The sequence below is a fragment of the Lagenorhynchus albirostris genome, chromosome 2 (genome assembly GCF_949774975.1).
Source record: "Lagenorhynchus albirostris chromosome 2, mLagAlb1.1, whole genome shotgun sequence".
NCBI lineage: Eukaryota > Metazoa > Chordata > Mammalia > Artiodactyla > Delphinidae > Lagenorhynchus > Lagenorhynchus albirostris.
Window position 1 is genome coordinate 26,603,140 of NC_083096.1, and position 19,727 is coordinate 26,622,866.

A 19,727-nucleotide genomic window follows, 5' to 3' on the forward strand; every position below is an offset into this window, starting at 1 on the left:
CTCCGCGTCCGGAACCTGTGCTCCGCAACGGGAGAGGCCCGCGTACCGCAAAAACAAACAAACAAAAAAATAGAACCTTTGAATTTCATTGTATCTCTACTTTTCTTGAAATAGTATCTCTTTTCTGGTTCTGGAGAATCAGCATGGCCTTATATGCAGTGATAGGGAGTTTAGCTATTGAATAATTTTTGAGCAGAAAAAAGACTAGCTTTGTATCATATAAAAATCACTCATAGGAATTTGGGGGATAGATCAACAAAGGGACAAAGCCAATCCAAATGTTGCATTAGGGTAAGCACCGTCACCAATCCCTTTCTACTTTGCATTGGTCAGTTTTCACTGTCAAAGTCAGGTAATTTTTACTCGTATTGGTTTCATTGTAAATTTATTAGTATACGTTGAACTTGGTTTTTGTCTTTGTATATAGAGTTATATGGAAAGGATTAAACCAATGGTGAGAGATGGAGTTTATTTCCTATATGAGGCTCTACATGGACCACCAAAGAAAATCTTGGTAGAAGGTGCGAATGCAGCACTACTAGATATTGATTTTGGTAAGTGAGATATGACTTATGGGGAGCTTAACTGAGTCCTAAATTGCTTAAGATATAAATAATTAACGTTAGCATTAAAGGATTTTAAAATAAGGCTTTTTGCTTGTATATTCAGGAATGATGAAAGTTTGTCATCTTATGCTAACCCTTTTTTTAAAAAAGGAATATTTTGTGTTAAATTCTGCAGTTCATTAGAAAAATGAAATCACTATTTGGGTCAGTGGGTTTGGGTTTTTATAAACTGTGATTTTTTTTTGTTGTTTGGTTTATGGTTCAATTCCAGACCTCATTTCCTTGGAACTGTAAGATGATTAGATGAATCCTTTGAAAGGACCTTTAATTCAGCCTTTTTTAAAAAATCAAAAGCTAATATACCTTGTTATTAAACATGCACATTCTAAGATCTATGGAAGTCTGTTTAATTGACTCCCTGGACGTGAGATTCTGAGTGGATGTAGAGCATTTCCTCCATCTTCAAAAAGTTAATGCTATCGTCTTCAAACTGCTGCCTTTCTTGGCCTAATTTGTTGGCCTTTTCATCTAAACATGATCTTTCAGGATAAATCTGATTGTTCTCAGCTCTTACTGGCATTTCATTGGCTTTTGACTCCAAGTAAGCCAATTAAAGTGTATTTCTGTGTAGTAGATATGTATTTTTGATACCATAATATGCCTATCCAATCTGGAAAGAAAGCAGTATCTAATTAGCATAGTGAATAGTTTAAGTATGAAGAGGATCTTGGGGCCAGGGTTTGGGGAGGGGGGGAAGTACACCACTCTTTGCTTACTCTTGTTGTTTCTGGGATTATTCCCTGAAGACAGATAAAAAGGTCAGAAAATGCTGAATACCACAAAATTCTTAGTGTACTGTTGTCACTCCAGGTTGCTGGTGCACCTTAATATTTGTATCAGGGGAGTAAAATAAATTTGCTTTAAACTAACAGGAGAGTGTTAAAATATATATGTCTGCATAGTAGAATAACACCAGAGTTTTGGCATTAAATTATTTAGCAGTCTATTAGGTGTGTGCCTACCAGACAGAGCTGAGTAATTGCATGTACTCAAGGAGCCTCTCTAGTATAAGCACTACAGCTGTAGCTTAACCATCTATGTTTTTATCTCTCTACAGACAAAAGGAATCAGGAATAAAACATCGAGGCTTTGAAAGGGCGGTTACAGTTATATTCTCAAATACCTAGAATATACTCAAATGCAGAATTTTTAAAATAATGTCTATCATTTGTATATATTTTACCATTTGTTTCTATTTTTAGGAACTTACCCTTTTGTAACCTCTTCGAACTGTACAGTTGGAGGTGTTTGTACTGGCTTGGGTATGCCCCCTCAAAATGTTGGAGAAGTGTATGGAGTTGTGAAAGCTTATACAACTAGAGTTGGTATTGGTGCCTTTCCTACAGAGCAAGACAATGTGAGCCTATTTCTCAGTAAATCTAATTTAGAAGTTTTAAAATAAAAAAATCATGCTTTTTTTTCCCTTAATGAATTATTGGCTTCGGTGCATTTCACTTAATTTGCAAGAGTAATCAGAGCAACATTAAAGAAAATTATATACACCTTTATTGTTAGTGGCAGCAGATTGACAACAAAAGGGGAGGGATTAGTGGGTGCTTAAAGGTAATTGTAATTGCAAGGCTAAATGACAGGTGGGTTTATGAAGGGGATTAAGATGGTAGAGGAGAAAGAAGCTAAAAATAACAACTGTCTTTCACCAAGAGCTTATTAGGAGTCAAGATTGAGGAGAATGATCTGCAGGCATTGTCTAATCATAGCCGACACTTACTTGGTGGTGACTTCGGGCCAGGCACTGTTCAATTGCTGTAAACTTAGAAGCTCTTTGGGTCCTCACAGCAACTCTGGGAGCTGGGTGCTATTACCATCCCCATTCTACACATGGGGAAACTGAGGCATGGAGAGCTGAAGTAACTTGCCCAAGGCCACACAGATAGACAAGGCTGGAATTCAAACCTATTAATTGTAATTATGTCAGAATACGTGAGGTAATGAAATGATGGCTTTAATCAGAAAGGTGTAAATTAAGGAACAGATAGATCATAGATGGGAAAATTAGGTTGTAGGGAATGGCTGTAGCTTAGAACTTTGAGCATTGTTTTCAACCTCAATTCTCTTCAAAAGGACATTGTGATAGCAACCACTAGGTGAGAGTTTGCCTTATGGTTTTCAGGAAAGTCATCAAACTAAATTCCTTAGAACAAATTGACCTAACTTATCTATTTTAATAAATACTTACTAACAACTTAGTTTTTAATATGCAGCATTTAATGTAACAATAACATAAAAAATGTTCTTGGTTTTAAAATAGTGGTAAAAAGTGAAGCCAAAAGTGGATCTATCTCAAATAATGCCTCCCTCACATAAAATCTATCATCTCTATGGAATTCTATCTTCAACTTACTTATTTTCTGAAAGATGTTTATCTCTAAGGAACTTTGACTTGTTGTATGATCTTAAGTATAATTCTACTAGATTTAGAGCATTGCTATTCTAGTCCTAAGGTTTTATTTTCTATTCCTTAGGAAATTGGAGAATTATTACAAACAAGGGGTAGAGAGTTTGGTGTAACTACTGGAAGGAAAAGACGGTGTGGCTGGTTGGACCTTGTTTTGCTCAAATATGCTCATATGATTAATGGATTTACTGCGTGAGTATTCTTAGAAACATTTATTTCATAAATGACGGTTCATGACCACAGGTTAAATTTTGTGGAGTGCACACTAGAGGTAGTGCACTAATAGAAAAATTTCACTCTTTAGACTCCAGATGAAATTGCAGTTCAGGGTAGAAGTGGACCAAGATATAGGGGAAGGGTACATAAGGAGAGGGACCCCAGGTTTTTTTCCTGGATATCCAAGGTTGGGAGAAAAGAATCGTGATACCCTTACATGCGTATAAGTATAGAGGGAAGTAAGACAGGCAGGTAGAAAGGTAGGTAGATAGATGGAGTAACATAGAGGGGAGGCAGTATAACAGTGGTTTAGTGGATGAGCTTGAGAGACGTCTGACCTCTGGATTCAACTCTCAGATCCATGCGTTATGCTGTGTGACTTTGGGCAAGTTGATCTTTCTGTGCCTTTTTCATCACCTTTAAAATCTAGATAATAGTACTATCTACTTCAAAAGGGTATTTTGAAAACTAGATGAGAGTATATAGCATGCTGCATGGCACACTAAAAATGCTCCGTAAGTTGTTATTAACACATACACATAAGTAAGTGTAAAAATGTATTCATGTTTGTATTAATTACACTTAATTTCTAGCAAATAACAGAATAAAGGATAAAAAAATAATCTGTGGGCAAGAATCTCAAACCTAGTGTTTTATCTAATTTCTATAGATTTTCCTGTAAAACTCTGTTTTTCAGTCAGTTTGTTGGGAGATTTTGATGTATCATGAAGAGGTCCTTGATGTGGTTTCCTCACTCTCCTTTGACAGTTTCTGACCAGAAGGGTGGAATTGATGGTAAGGAGAGTGAAGAAATGAGGATTGATAGCATATGTGTAAATGTACATGTATCTTGTCATCCATGTGGAAGAGTCAGTTTTGCTGTGTCCCACAGCCATAAGATGCATCCTTTACTCCAGGCAGCCCTCTGTGGATATGTGTTGGTTGATCCTGAGAAACTAAGCAAGAGGATGTGGATCTATCAAAGAGTGAAAATCTACTATAATTTTTAGAAAAGTAACCCACTAGTAGATCAGTTAAGTCATTGTTTTTATTATGAGGAAAAATTACATCAGTATATTGCCCTGTAGTGTTTTATGTGTGGCGTGCTTTAAAATACAATCCTAACCAGTTTTCAGAATTGCTTTGGAACTGTTAACTTTGTATGAATTTTCCTTTACTCCCTTATCAAGTTGGTTGTTAGGGCCTTTAATAATTTGCTATTTTAACGTCACCTTTTCTTCCAAAATTAGGTTGGCACTTACCAAATTGGATATTTTGGACATGTTTACGGAAATCAAAGTTGGAGTTGCATACAAGTTAGATGGCGAAATTATACCTCATTTCCCAGGTACTCTTCTTTTTAGGCTGTGTATAAAGAGTATTATTAGGTGTATGTATTAGAGCAATTCATAAAGCTCTTCTGTATAATTTATGATATATAGCTACAGACTTGATATGCCCTTTGTGAATAGTGCAAGTACATTCACTTACTAGCATTTGTCTCATAGCTGCTATGCATTTGGGTGCTGGGTCGCAGCAAGCATGTGCTCAAACTTAAAATAGGAAAGAAGAAACATGGTACCACTGAGCCCAGTTATGCTGCTCCGGAATCTTATCGTCCCTATTTTGAAACTAAGCTCTCTGTAGGCATTCCTCCCTTCCTTGAGAAATGTGAGACAGGAGAAAAGAGCCCTGCTTGTCAGGGTAAGCAGGCTCTAAATACATTAACCCACTATGTCCTTCAAGCACAGGAATGATTTTTTTCTAACTTCTATTCTGTGTCTAAAGTGGACGGATGTAGGGAGATTTCCTACTTGAGGCCATGTGTTTTTTCAGGCGTATCTTTAATTGTATGTTTCTTCATTTACTCAGGAAGTTCCATAAATGTTTCCAGCTTCCAGAAATAGAAACTGTTAAATTGTTTAGTCATCCTATAAGACTAGAAATATGTCAAATGAAGGAATATTGACTAGCTTAATGGAACTTGGTAAGCTGGTAGGTTTTGTGACCAGTCCTTGGGAATTGAGGAGAGCTGCAAGTTCTTAGAAACATGTTTAAAGTCATTATTTGTTAGCTAACATCTGGACCATCTCCAGTTTGGTTTCTCTTGACTATTCTTTTCCTTGATTGTGGATCACTGTTTCTGTGTCTAATGACTTTGGGTTGAATATTGGACATTGTAGGTAATATGTTGTAGACACTTGGATTCTGTTGTCTTACTCTGAAGAGTATTGGCTCTTGTTTCAGGGGACAGCTAAATTACTGGCTGATCATCCTGAACCTTGTATAGTTTGGTTTTATGCTTTGTTAGTATAGTTATGTGGAGAGCCCAAGGTGTTTCCCAAATCTCTAAACTAGTGTGATACAGTCTCCAAATTGTCTCCTCTGTGTATCTTGGCAGAGCTTGGTTTTAGGCTTTGTTGGGGTGTTGAGGGGAGAGTCTGTAGTAGATTTCAATCTAAAGTATGGTTTTTACTTTTAATGAACAGCCTTTCTGTTGTCTCAGCTGGATGCCAGGAGAGTTAACAAGGTATAAAGAGATCTCTCCAATCTGGCAGTGCTGGAGCTCCAGTGTACCCTGTTCCTTCCCTTTTACCAGCACTGCTTGACCTCTAGAATCTTTGTCCCACTCAACTGTGTGACAACTGCTATCTGGTAAGCCTTCCACGGTCCCATTCTTTGCATGTATGGTTGAACTTTAGCCACAGGACTTTCACACAGACTTTTGGGGGAGGTACCCTCTCTGTCTGTATAGCTCCCTCCTGTCTGATGCTTAACCTTGAGGATTCTAGCTACTTCACCTTCCCTGAAATCTGATATCTGCCTTCTCAGGTCAGTGGGACCACCATTCTCTACTGACTCCAGGGTCCTGACTTTCATTGATCAGGAAATTGTCCTTAGGCAGAGAGTTGAGTAGTTTCGGGAATTGCTTACGAGTTTTCTTTCTCGCGGAAACCACAGTTTGTGCTGCTTATTGACCACTGCCTGGAAAGAGTTGTCGTATATTTTGTCCAGTTTTACAGTTATTTATGCTGGAAAAGTTAGTCTAGAATCATGTACTCCATCATGGCTGGAAGGAGAAGCCCCTCTGAGTCTTTTGATTCCTTCTTCTATCATCTATCACAAACAGTTCTGACTTAGTGTGGTTCATCACTTTCTCTAAGCGTCCAAGAACATTCCTAGCAGTATGTTTTCATCACGTTTGTATCGTGGATCATAGGAGAGAACTTCCATATCAATATACTCTCTTACTGAACTTTTTATCCCACCACTCTCAGGACCCCTTGATCCAGTACCTTGAGGATCCAGTTCCATACATACTTCTTTGGCTCCTACTGGTAAATCTTGGCTCAGTCCTGCAGATCCTTCAGAATGTAGTCCGTCTCCTCCTTTAGCAGGCCCCGTGCATCCTTGGCCAACTTACATTGTACCTATTGTTTGCTGGTCAGGAGGGGAGATAGAGGTAGGCCCTGACAGGGCCACAAGCTGCCTTGCAAGGCAGAGGCTTCTGCATCCTCCTCACGCAAAGGGAAGCCTTCGTCTTCAACAAAAGTAGTAGGCCATTCTGCAGGCCATCGGCGAACCTAGGGGTTCAACCGGATGTCTCATCCAAAGTCTCAGGGTCCCGCTTTTTTCTCAAACAGGATCTGGCCTTGTCACAGCAGATTTGCTGGATTTGAGAATTCAGCCTTCTCTGGAGCTCTGCTGTCTGTGTGACTAAGTCCTAAGCCCGATCCTCAGCTTTTCCTGCTCTCTGCTATAGGAGACGAGATTCTCTCTAGGTGTTTTCAGTAATCTTTCATTGTCTTTCTCCAGTTCATGAATGGCATTCACCTAGAGCCCTTCAATTCCGTTGTTCCATTGTGCTCATTTCTCAGCGCTTCAGGTATTGCGAGTGCTTTACTTCCTACCGTGGCATCCCAGTTCACCTCCCATGAAAGTTTTAACGGTTGCCCTACTATAACATGCCCAAGATTATCCATACTCTTCTGCCACTAGCAATCCTCCTTGCCAGCCATAGCCAATGATCCAACTTCAAGGTCCCATTTTACAGCCTTCTTCCTTATACCACTCCTGGCACCAACTGTCTTCCTTTCGGTTCCCTGGGAGACAGACTCTCTGATATAGAGATGTACATGTAGGTAGTTTGTTTGCAGGTGCTCTGAGCAATCTGTAAGGGAGTGAGAGAAGAAGCGGGATTAGGCAGAGGGAGAAGTTGAACTGCAGAGAAGTTCCATGAAAAGCCCTTAGCTGATCCCATAGGGGAGCTCTGGGGCTAGAATAGTTTTTCAGAGTGGTCCCTAATTAAGGTAAGTAGTCAGGTCCTTTGTATCCCCACACTGACAAGTCATTGGATATGGGCTGCTCCAGGGAGACAGCTGGGGAGATTCTGAACTGTGAGTTCTCAGCAGGCAGTACTCCCATAGCTGGGGAATGAGTGTCTGAATCCCAAAGAGGGAAATCTGGACAGTGTACCATAGCATCCACCATACTGTCTCTCGTCAAAGCAACTGTTCTTGTTTTAGCACCCTTTCGGTTTCTATTAGGGAATACAGAGAAACTGGTTAGGTGAGATAATGATGAAAATTTCCAGCAAAGCCTGTGTATACCTTCACAAGAACAATAGATTTCCCAGGTGAGGGCAGATATGCAAACCTTTTCTGTGAGATTGCTGCCATTATACAGATCCACAATCCCTAATCCATAGTGTGGAAATCTAAAACGCTCTAAAAATTGAAAGTTGTGAATTTGGCACCAAAACTATTTGATGGCAAAACCTGACTTGAACTGATGTTATTAGAACTAATAATCTACCCACTTAGAGTGAATAATCCTGTTGCTGCAGAAATATGTTTGATTATAAAATACTAGATGGTGCACTGTTTTACCTCTCTAAATTCTGAAAAATTCTAAATTCCAAAACGTATCTGGCTCTAAGTATAAGAGATTGTGAACCTATGATATATCAAAAAGTTGTTTGACAATAGGCAGTGTACACCATGGACAAATATACTTATTCCTTTAACTTTCAGCAAACCAAGAAGTCTTAAATAAAGTTGAAGTTCAATATAAGACTCTCCCAGGATGGAACACAGACATATCAAATGCAAGGGCTTTTAAAGAACTACCTATTAATGCACAAAATTATGTTCGATTTATTGAAGATGAGCTTCAAATTCCAGGTAAATATAAATATTTTATGAAGAACTATCTTTTTCTACTTTTGACTTAACTGTCTACTTTTGAAATAGGATAAAAAACAGATTATTACTTTATAGAGTGCTCACGATTTGCACAAATGCCCAGGAAAGTATAAAATAATTTTATTCCCTAGAGTAAATATAATCATCTTTCTCTAATCCTTCATGTGCCTGAAGATAAGAGATTACCTCTCGCCCTTTTGACCCTGCTTTTAATTCTCTGTCAGTCTGTTTTTTACCCTCTGACACTGATTCTTATTCCTTTCTCCCTCTTAATAACAAATCCTTTTTGTCTTTACCACCACCAGAAATGGTTTTTGGTATTTTTCATTTCGGGTTAAGCCACCCTTGAGAGTTGGGGGAGTTTCTTGACCAGATATTAGGAAATAATAGGTACATAAAATAGGAAATCCAATTTTAAAAAATATAAGAATAAAGAATAAAACTCTTTATTAAAAAACAAATGTAAGCTGGCCAAGGAGTTAGGCATAACCAAGTTATGGCTATGACTCATTATGTGAAATCTTTCTTTTAAAACATTGCTTTTTTCCTTTTTCCTTTTTTTTTGCACTGTTAGAGATTTCAGAGACAAAAAGTAAAGTGAGTGGGAAGTATCCTCTGTATAAAAATCTGTTATGCACTTAATCTGATTTTGTATTGTTCGTTATATTTGTGGTTCATCTCCAAACATGAATCTTGTTTTTCCTTATTACTAGCTGTGTTTCCCAGCTTGAGATCAAATCTTGTAAGCATGTTTGCTCACTGCACTTAGTCAACATCTTTTGAAATATAAACAACAATGAATTTAACAATGACATCTGTAAAATGCCATAAAGGTTTACCCATGTGGTGCAGACAATTAGAGATTCCCCTAGACTGGTACAGTAGCCAAGTTCTCAGGCTGTGCAAGTGAAAACAGTATTCTTTTCCAGATATTTCTACTTTTTGTGAGATATGAAAGTTAGAGTGGTACTTCAGTGGCCTCTTAGTATCATCCACTTATCAAAGATGCTTATCTTTTCTAGTTAATTAGGAACTTGATGAAAGGTTCTTTAATCAAGTTAGGTCTCTGATTAAAGAACCTTTAGGTTCTTTAGGTCTCTGCTGGTTTGGGCCAGTATTTTACTATACTAATCATTAGAAATTGAATAGTTGTAAATACTGTGCAATGAAAACAGGAAATGGTAAGGCAGACTACCCTGTGCTGAATGTTGACTGCACATTCTGTATAGAAATTGGCATAATCTGCTAATAGAGAAAAAAAGATAGCAAAAGACACAGTGGGGAAAAGTAAATGGTGACGTTGAGAAAAGTGTGGGATCTTTTAATCTCAAAGTTTGAACATTGTAAATGAATTAATACTATTCTTATACCATTTTTTTTTTTCCTCTCCCAGTTAAATGGATTGGTGTAGGTAAATCCAGAGAGTCTATGATTCAACTCTTTTAAGGATTTCCAGTGATGCAAGAAACACTCCTTGAGAGGGGGGGAAAGGACTTTGTTAAATATTTCATTTATGATCTACAAATTTCAAGAATAAAGACACTGAAGTGAGTTTTAAGCCCTACAGTTGTTTCCAGTCTTGTAAGATGGATGGCTGGTGTGGAGATGCACTTCGGCATTTTCTAGCGTCAGCTTCCTCAGCTGGCATAATTGCCGAATCATTTGTTGCTTCTGCTGCTCATGTTGCCACATTTTCTTTTAATGTTTAGTAATACTATGATCAATGTTGTTTGAAATCTAACAGAATTACTTTCAATGTAGTTTTTCTTCATTATTGTTATTGTGTGTTCATAGGTTTTACCTCTATTGAATGGTAAGAACAATTAATGCAGTTTTGCACAAATATTTTTACATTCTGATCATTCAGTTCTGTCATTGTAATCTTCGTTGTTCAAAAAAAATAAGAGAGGAGTCCTGTAAACGTTTGTAATGCTATCAATTCTGTTTAAATTGTGAACTGTTTATTTTCTGCTGAGACCATTGCAAATTTGAGCTTTGGTGGTGGGAGGGGGTTATATTCATGGGTCCTTTAATTTGTACAGAACACAAAACTTATTTCTCTCTGTAAATTATTTAACGCATTGAACATTTAGTTAAATGTTCAAAGAGAAAAAGTGTTCCCTAAAACAGCAATTGTAATGTTAAAAAAAAATTAGTCATTAAAAGATCTGTTGTGATATTTGGTGGATATTTTTCTTTAATTTCAGAGAATTCTGAAATGTATAGCTTTCTTTTTTTATCTTACCATTATTTATAAGTCAAGTGGATTGTATTTCAGCATCGTGCCTGCCAATATGCCTACAGAGTCATCTGTAAGTGTCCAAATGAACCCAAATTGTTGGTCATAATGTTGATCATGCCTTTATTTCTTCTTGAAAAAAAAAAAAAGAGGTGTTATTTTGACTATCTGGCTTAACGTATTGTGTTGTAGATTATCCTTCAAGGAACTATTTTAAATGTTTAAATTAGGTGCCACTTAAATTTATTTTATTATACCATCGATAGCTGATTAAAAAGAACCAACTATTTCTAGTATGTTTTGTGTATTGTATTTTTGTTCTGATAAGAGAAGTAATAGTAATACGACTAGTATATGTAAGAAAGAGTTTTATCTTTATAGTCTGTGGGGGTAAGGTGAGGAGAGATCAAAAACAGAATCTTTGAAAGGATCTAAATGTCTTTTATCTTCACTAGATATATTTTTATTAATAATTAGTTTTTAAAGTCCATTATCTTGGCTATAAGCATTGCATTATTGACACACATTTTTAGTAATGGTCCAGAAGCAAACGTAAAGAACCCTCTCTTCAAGTCAGGAGTGGTCTTGTTTTTGTACCAAAACAGTGGAACCTTCCTATTGATGTTGATACACATTTACATATTTTTGACCATTTTGAGTGATTCTCCTGTTTCTCTTTAAAAGTGAGCTGTTTGCTGATTAAACTGGTTGAGAGGATCTGTTCTTCAGATACAGTTCAGTCTTTAAAATCATAGACAACTGTATTAAAATAATCTTTGTTGAGCAAGTATATATGCCAGGTATTAGGTATGTGGGTGACAAGTACACAGTCTTTCTAAAGTTTATTGTAGTTAGGACAGCATGCTGAACACACATATGCCAGGATGGAAAAGAACCAGAGTGCTGTGAAGGAGAACCTAACCTAAATTTGGAAAAGGTCAGAGAAGGCCTTCAGTAGAAATAGCATTGAAACAGTCCAAAAGGATAAGTGGCCGAAGTACAAAGTAGTCCATATGCAAAGACCCAGAGGCTGGAAATAATTTGGAAAGTTTGAGCAACTGAACAAAATAAGTGAGGGGCTGGTGAGGCTGCTGAGGGTAATGAGGTTGGGAAGAAAAACTGGGAGGATGTGATGCCAAACAACCAAACCATGTTTTGTATGAAAGAAGAGGACTATAGGCCAAAATGTATACATATGCTTCAGGAGGCATAAGGAGAGCACGGAACAACCACTGAAAACAAAACCCTGAATTGTGAAACTTCGTAGAAGGGAGATGAATGACAGAACAAGATATTTCAGTGGGGAGAGGACCTATTTAGTATATATGTTTTATATGTTAATTGATTAATATAGTTGAATGAAGATGTCAGTCCTTCACAAATGAGTATATGAATTTAATGCCATTCCAGTCAGAATTGCCATGTTGTTCTTTGTAACCGGACAAAATTATACTGAAGCTTAGGTGAAAAAACAAATGTGCAAGAATTCCTAAGATATTTTTGAGAAAGGAATGTGTTGAGAGAGGAGGTTTTTACTCACCGGATATTAAAACCGTATGAAGCTACTATAATCAGAGTATGTGATATTGTCATGGGAAAGAACAGATACGTAAGGGAGGTGGACTAGGCATTCCAGAAATAGATGCAACGTATATGGGGACTTAATATAGGCATTTCGTTTCACTGGGAAAAGAATACATTAAAAAGAGTGAGAGCAAAACAATCTCAACATAAAATAGAAATTTATAATAGAATAAAAATCTAAATTATAAAAGTTTTAAGTAATAAAAGTAATATAGGAAAATATATAATCTTAGAGCCTTCTAAAGAAAAACAAGAAGCTTGTTTTTGTTTGAAACAGATCTGACCAAATTAAAAGTTTTAAAAATACTATGAACAAAATTTAAATAAAAAAACCAAAAAACTGAAAAAAAAAAAGTAAAACTTGGGAAAAAATATTTCAACACATATCCCTAAAACACAAAGAGCTGCCTCAAATAAGGACATGACAACTAATAGAAAGATAAGCAAAGCTTTCATTTGGGAGGCTTCTGGTCTTAAGCTCTGTGAAAATGTGTCTTTGATAATTCCCTCTACTCTTAATTTTTTGTTGTTGTTGTTCTGTCTCTAGAATGCTTACTAGTTAGATGATGGACCTGATTTGTTACTCTATGTCTTTTTTTTAAGTCATTTTATTTGCTTTTCGATTCTCTATAGAATATTTCAGAATTTTTTCTAAATCCTGTCAAATTTTTAATTTTTAGCAATCATTCTTAATTTCCAAGAGATTTGGAAAGATTGCTTTTTCGTGTTTATGAATTTAATTATTTTGACCCATCTCTTTGTCAAATGATAAAGCAATTTTTTTTAGCTTGTTTTAGGTTCTTTTCTGTTCCCTGAATTCCCTTTTCCTCTGGGATAATTTCTTCTGTTTGTTTTGTTTATTTTGATCTTTGTCTTTCATGTTGTAGTATTTTTTCAACTCTCTGGTGATCCTTGGTTGGCTGTTCACAACTAAGACTAAGACAGTGGAGATATATGTATATATACATGTGTGTATATATATATATATATATATATATATATATATGTAACTCTGTGTTCTTGGGGGGAGTTTATTAACTGGTAGACTTCACTTTGGGGTGTTGAGTAAAGAACCAACTACTATGCTGGGGGGGTCCCTAGGGAACAGAATGTAGGATTCTTTCCTTTGGGATCATTTCATTTCTTAGAGAAGAACCTCTAGCATTTTGCCCAGGGAGTTGATGCCTAATTGTCAGGCATTCTTCTTGTCAGGATAGGGATCTTAACTCCTGTATCTAGACTTTCAACTAATCTTTCTTTCTACCAGCTCCACATCTCACTACAGCCCTGTGTCATATCTGGGGTTCTGCATCCAAATCACCTTCCAGGTCTGTGATGCCAGTAATCTTCCTCCTTAGCTACATCCTCAGATGCTGCTGCTGCTTTTTTTTTCCAACAGTGATGCAGTTATTGGGCGGAGGCAATTATATTCTTACCTGGTCCCACATAAAACCACTGGACTAAATGTGAGATGGTTTGCCAACACCAGCAACAAGTCTGGTAGTGGGGCATTAAGAACAGGTGACAAGTCTTCTTAAGGCTGATCTTGATTCCCTGCCCTAGGCTGACCAACTTAATGTGAAAAGAATTTGCAACATGTAAATATTTTAGGATTGTAGCCATCTGGATATACACATAAAAGTAGTTCTGTTACCATTATTTCAGTCTAAAAGAGCCACTTAAGAATGCCAAATGTTATTTTGTTCAAATGCCATGGTTACTTTAGTTTAAAAGCCTTTCTTTCAAAGCCACCTCTCTTCACAACAGTAATGCCCTGGCAGTGAATTAAGTGGTCTAGGATTCGATGAAACTGGCTAATTTCTGGTCCCCATCTGGAATGTAAAACAAATTAATGATTTATTTTAAGACTACTTGATTTTAACACACTGTCCTTTCAACAATTGTGTGCAATAACAAAATAATTTACAGGATTTAAGACAAAGGAATATATTTAAAAGATGTGGAAAAAAAGGATTTAGAAGGTTGTTTCTGTGGTTCAGTCTCTGATTAAGAAGCATATTATTGGATTATTCCAAAGTGTAAATAAAACGAAATAAATCATATAAATTTGCATGCTTACATTCTAATTCTAGACAACCCCCCCAACCCTTTAAGCCCTACATTATAAACAGGCCACTTTGTATCATCTTTGTATCAAACTGCAGTTGTTACGTCCCTAAATTCATACCCAATGGAGTTCCCTCATGTTTTATAACCCCTTGTCTACAGTCACCAACAGTTCTGCTTTTTGGAGGTTTCTTAATGTTATGTACAGGCACAATGCTAAATTATACGGGTATCTCAATTCTATTAGGTAAATACTATTTTTATCCTTTTTGCACATGAGAAAACTGAAGGTCAGAGAGTCTAAGGGTCACACTGCTGCTGAAAGAATATATTTTATTTTGGAAGAATGAGGTTTTTGAATTATTTGGCACCAGGGTGCATAAAACAAAGGCAGTTTTCATCTGAGGGGCCATCTAAGCCTTCCAGGCTATTAATTCTCTGAGGACAAAGTCTTCATCTCTTCTACTGTGTCTTGCACATAGTCAATGCTTAATAAATATTTCCGAAATAAATAAATGAACCCTATGTGCTGAGAAAGAATTTTACTGAGGAAGAATTTCTTAGGCAATAACCATGATCTATCATAATCTATACATAATCTGTTCTTCAACTGTTCCCAAAAGAGATAAGAACTGCACATGAAATGCAAATCATTGCTAATCTAGACATAAGCTCTGCCCTTAAAATCTGATCACAAAGACTGGTCAATGGATAAGATAAAAAAACCTTACACCTTGGGCTTCCCTGGTGGTTCAGTGGTTGAGAGTCTGTCTGCCAATGCAGGGGATGCGGGTTCGTGTCCCGGTCCGGGAAGATCCCACATGCCGCGGAGCGGCTGGGCCCGTGAGCCATGGCCGCTGAGCCTGCGTGTCCGGAGCCTGTGCTCCGCAACGGGAGAGGCCCGCGTACCGCAAAAAACAAACAAACAAACAAACAAACAAAACGGAGAGGAGCTTGCATCTCTCTTCTGCCTTTGCAATGTAACTATTCTGCCTGGGCTCTCAGGAACTACCTGATCCATCTGTAGTTCTCCAGACTGAGGAAAAAAAAAAAAAAAAAGGCATTTTAAATTCAAGCAGAAAAACTGTGAGATCTCTGGTTCTGTCTGTCTTTATGTAAAAATTAACTTGTAAATGAGCTGTATTTAATTTGCTTAAAAGAAATTGAGTGCTTATATACATTCTTAGAAATATAAAAGAAGCTCACTAGAATACATTTCAGGTTCATGTGATCTGGGAAATATTTAATATTGAATTAATATTTGGTATTAGAGCTAGCTTAAGCTTGTGGTCTTAATTAATACAGACCTGTCTTTAGAGACATCAACATTAAGCACAATACTTTCATTGTACCTAGGGCTATTGAAAGTCCATAATTGCATATTGTTTCTGTTATGAAATTTGTCAACAGGGAAAATAACCTGCTATGATTAAACTTTTAAGTAAATGTAACTGAGATAAGAGCTTTTTGTTAAACTCTATAGGAATAATTATGTTTTGGTAATGTCCATCTAAAATAGTCTCTCCAAATTTTGGTAACTTGAAACAAAATTAAGTTAAATGTTAAGAATTCATTGAATATCCAGGCCATTTCAGATAAGATAAAATTTTGGAACATTAATTGTTAAACATGTCTAACTTTACCTACTTTTGTCTTCTTGTGAGAGAGAAACTAAAGATGTTTGGTGCCACCTTGAGATGTTCTCTACCAATCTATAGAAGGCTAATGTAAAAGACAGTTCATGGTGGCTTAAGGAAAATAGGATGTGTGTTTTCAGAAAAGAAGGTATGAGGAGTGGAAATATATTTTGTTGAAAGGAAAAAAGGATGATTTTGTCCTAGAGCTGGTTGTTTCTGAATGGGAAAAAATAAGGGACAAAATATGGCTACAGAAATTTGCAGAAGGTTTGTGGAAAAGGAACACTGAGAAGAGAATTTTGTATGTGCTCAGGATTTTCTAAGGTTGGATTAAATTCAGTTAGGTAAATGGATTTTATTAAGAGTAGGCGGATGCAAGACTGGATTTGGTTTCTCTCTCTCATAAGAGAGCAAAGTTTTCCTGGAATGCTGCTTTTGATAACAGATTGTGTGAATTTCTGTGCCTTTAAGTGATCTGTATTTACTTTTGCAATCTTTTCTTTCACCTTAGCTCAAGGAATAATTTTTTCATGGTGACCTATGATTCTATCTGATTGGTTGTTTTAAAACTTTTTGAAATTTTTGACAGACTTCCCAAATATCAAGTTCTTTTGACCTCCAGCTAACTTTGGGGTGCTTCCAATGGCCCTTGGAGCAACCCAAAGAGAGATCCTAAACTAATTGGGTTCAATTGGTATGTTAAATTACATGGGAAACATTGTCCAAACTCGCTGTTGCCCGTGTCAAATGGAATCATCAGGCTCTCCCCAGTTTTATCGTAACCACCAAACAGGTAGGGGAAAGGGTTTTGGGTTCTTCTGCTGTCTAGTCTCTCGCCTTACTCTATGTCCAGAAATCCCCTATGGGAATACTCCCACCTCTAGGCCCTCAGGTCCTGACTCCCGTGGCATTTTTCATTACGCCCAACTCCAGTTCCTCCAGGAGTTCCTTTTTGCACCTCTAGGACCCCCTTCACTCCAGGCCTTGGCAGCCCAGACCTTGTTACAGACTACCTATTGGGCTGGTCACTTCCAAGCAGCCCACATCCTAGGCTTTATAGAAGCTCATTCTTGAGGAATACACCCCAACCTAGGGAAACTTGTTATAAGACATAAGCTTTATAGATAGCAGATCCTCCTCAAGGAGAGCCCTGGCAACGTGCTGGCACTGAGCCCTTGCATGAGGGACAGGGTCGACCAGAGATGCCTGGTTAGGAATTGATGGGAAAGTAGAGGACGCTCAAAATCCCATTAGGTAAGAAGGGAATTTGGAAGACACTCCAACCCCCTTCTGACAAAGGCCTCCTGGTAAAATGTCTCCAGGACACCAGACTTCATATCTAGGAGTGCTCTTTCTTGTTTGCAGGTTACTCAACATGGAAGGACCCTCTTCTAAGCTGGAAGAAACACCTCTGGAATGTATTCTTAAAAATTGGAAATTTTAAAAACTAGATGGGCTAAAAAGGGGAAAACTTACACTTTACTGTAACACTGCCTGGCCTTTATATAAGTTGTGGGGATGGATAAAAATGGCCTGAAAATGGGTCTCTAAATTACAATATCATCTTGCAATTGGATCTTTACTGTTGCAAGATGGAAAAATGAACTGAGGTTCCCTATGTTCAAGCCTTCATGGTCCTTTACCAAAACCCCGCTCTGTGTGGCTCCTGTAATCAAAAGCCTGGGGAATCAGAAAACACTCCCAACATTTTAGATGATCCCCTTCTAATCTTCCCCAGTTCTCAGGGGGGAAACCAAGTCTCCACTGCTTCTCCAGAGCTACCTACCTCTCCAGAGCCACCTACTTCCCCAGAGGCACCTACTTCTCCAGATCCCTCTGACAAGTCCCAAACTCCACCTCCCTATGTCCCTTTATACCCTCCATTACCCCAGAAAGGAGACTAGTCCCTCTGAGGTAACTCACAGTGGAGCTTCCTAGCACCCAGGATCAGGAAAAATATGCTCTCTTAGGGAAGCGGCAAAAGGTGAAGGGACAACCAGAACACATGTGCCCTTCTCTTTGACTGACTTAGCCCAATGCAAACAGAGACTGGCTGATTTTCTGAAGACCCTAGTCAAAGTTTGCTGAAGGGTTTCAGGCCCTAACTCTGGCCTTTGATTTAACTTGGAAGGATGTCCAGATACTCCTATCTACTTGCTGTACCCCTGAGGAGAAACAGAGAATTTGGGCAGCAGCCCAGGGGCACACTGACCAGCTTGCCGGGGACCAACACGAACTTTTTGTTATGGGAGGAGATGCATTCCCAAATCAGGAGCCCCATTAGAATGATAATTCCTGGGAGGGAACAGAAGCCAGAAATCACATGATCCAATGGGTATTAGAAGGGATGAGAAAGTATATCAAAAAGCCAGTTAAGGGCTTCCCTAGTGGCGCAGTGGTTGGCAGTCTGCCTGCCAATGCAGGGGACACGGGTTCGAGCCCTGGTCTGGGAAGATCCCACATGCCGTGGAGCAACTAAGCCCGTGAGCCACAACTACTGAGCTTGCGCGTCTGGAGCCTGTGCTCCGCAACGGGAGAGGCTGCAACAGTGAGAGGCCCACGCACCGCGATGAAGAGTGGCCCCCGCTCGCCAGAACTGGAGAAAGCCCTCGCACAGAAACGAAGACCCAACACAGCCAAAAATAAATAAATTAAAAAAAAAAAAAAGCCAGTTAACTATGAAAAGGTTAAAAGAGTGACCCAAGAAGAAAAAGAAAATCCAGCCCTCTTTCAGGGACGGCTTATGGAGGCTTTTAGAAAATTTACTAATATTGCGCTGTCCATTTCCAAGGGTCAATCCCTGCTGGGACAACATTTTATCAGCCAGTATGCTCCTGATATTAGGCGGAAACTCCAGAAGCTACAATTAGGCCCACAAACCCCTAGGCCCCAACTCCTAGAGGTGGCCTTTGGAGTACTTAATAATCGAGATCAAGCTGAGGAAGAAGAGAGAACCCAAGGTGAAAACAGGCAGGCCAGGGCTCATGCTAAACTGATAGCTGTTGCTGCCTGTCATGCCGTGTAACCTCAAGGCAACCTAAAGGGGCCAAGGAAGTTTAACCATCCATCCCGCAAGGGGGAACACTGCAAATGTAAGTCAACTGACCACTGGGCCCAGGAGTGCCAAAAAAAAAAAGGTCCCTGGTCCATGCGCAGTCTGTAAACAAACAGGTCATTGGAAGTGAGACTTTCTCCTATCCCAAAGGCGAAGCGGGGACTCCCACTCCCAATACGGCCATGCTGGATGACTGAGGTGGCCCGGGGGTTCTGGCAGCTCCCCTTCACAAGATGTCTATCTCCTTTGAGGAGCCTTGGTGGTCCTTAACATGGCAGGTAAGAAAATCAGTTTTTTAATTGACACGGGAGCCACTTACTCTGTCCTGATCTCTCACACTGGACTTCTCTCCTCTAAAAGCTGTACAGTGACTGGGGTTGACAGAAAGCCTCACACTCATTACTTTACTGGGCCTCTCACTTGCCAATGTGAACAGCATTTGATCTCCCGCAGCTTTTCAGTTGGGCTTGAGTGTCCTACCCCACTACAGGGGAAAGACCTTCTGGCCTCCCTTGGAGCCATATTACAATTAGGAGACCCCCAGCAGCCCCTTTTCTTGGCTCTAAGACAAATCAGCTGGAAGAACAGGGGTCTAATTCCCAGCCATATTCTACACTAAACCTTGCAGTTTGGGACAAAGGAATCCCTGGGAAGGCTATAAATGCCCAACCTATAAAAATTAG

General features: G+C 38.6%; 2 protein-coding genes across 3 annotated transcripts in view; one reads left to right on the forward strand and one right to left on the reverse strand.

Moving 5' to 3' along the window:
• Positions 1 to 10,997, forward strand: part of ADSS2 (adenylosuccinate synthase 2) — a 40,154-nt gene extending 29,157 nt beyond the window's left edge. For both annotated transcript variants that reach the window (XM_060128560.1, XM_060128562.1), the window contains 6 exons: positions 428 to 554; positions 1,829 to 1,983; positions 3,110 to 3,234; positions 4,509 to 4,606; positions 8,292 to 8,441; positions 9,856 to 10,997. In XM_060128560.1, the coding sequence (XP_059984543.1) occupies positions 428 to 554; positions 1,829 to 1,983; positions 3,110 to 3,234; positions 4,509 to 4,606; positions 8,292 to 8,441; positions 9,856 to 9,908 (708 nt within the window). In that variant the 3' untranslated portion in view covers positions 9,909 to 10,997. The remainder of the gene's footprint in view (positions 1 to 427; positions 555 to 1,828; positions 1,984 to 3,109; positions 3,235 to 4,508; positions 4,607 to 8,291; positions 8,442 to 9,855) is intronic.
• A 3,005-nt stretch (positions 10,998 to 14,002) lies between these two features.
• The window catches only part of SPMIP3 (sperm microtubule inner protein 3), a 32,146-nt gene continuing 26,421 nt past the window's right edge, over positions 14,003 to 19,727 (reverse strand). Inside the window, 2 exon segments of the mRNA XM_060142070.1 lie at positions 14,003 to 14,036; positions 14,038 to 14,095. Of these exon segments, the coding sequence (XP_059998053.1) occupies positions 14,003 to 14,036; positions 14,038 to 14,095 (92 nt within the window).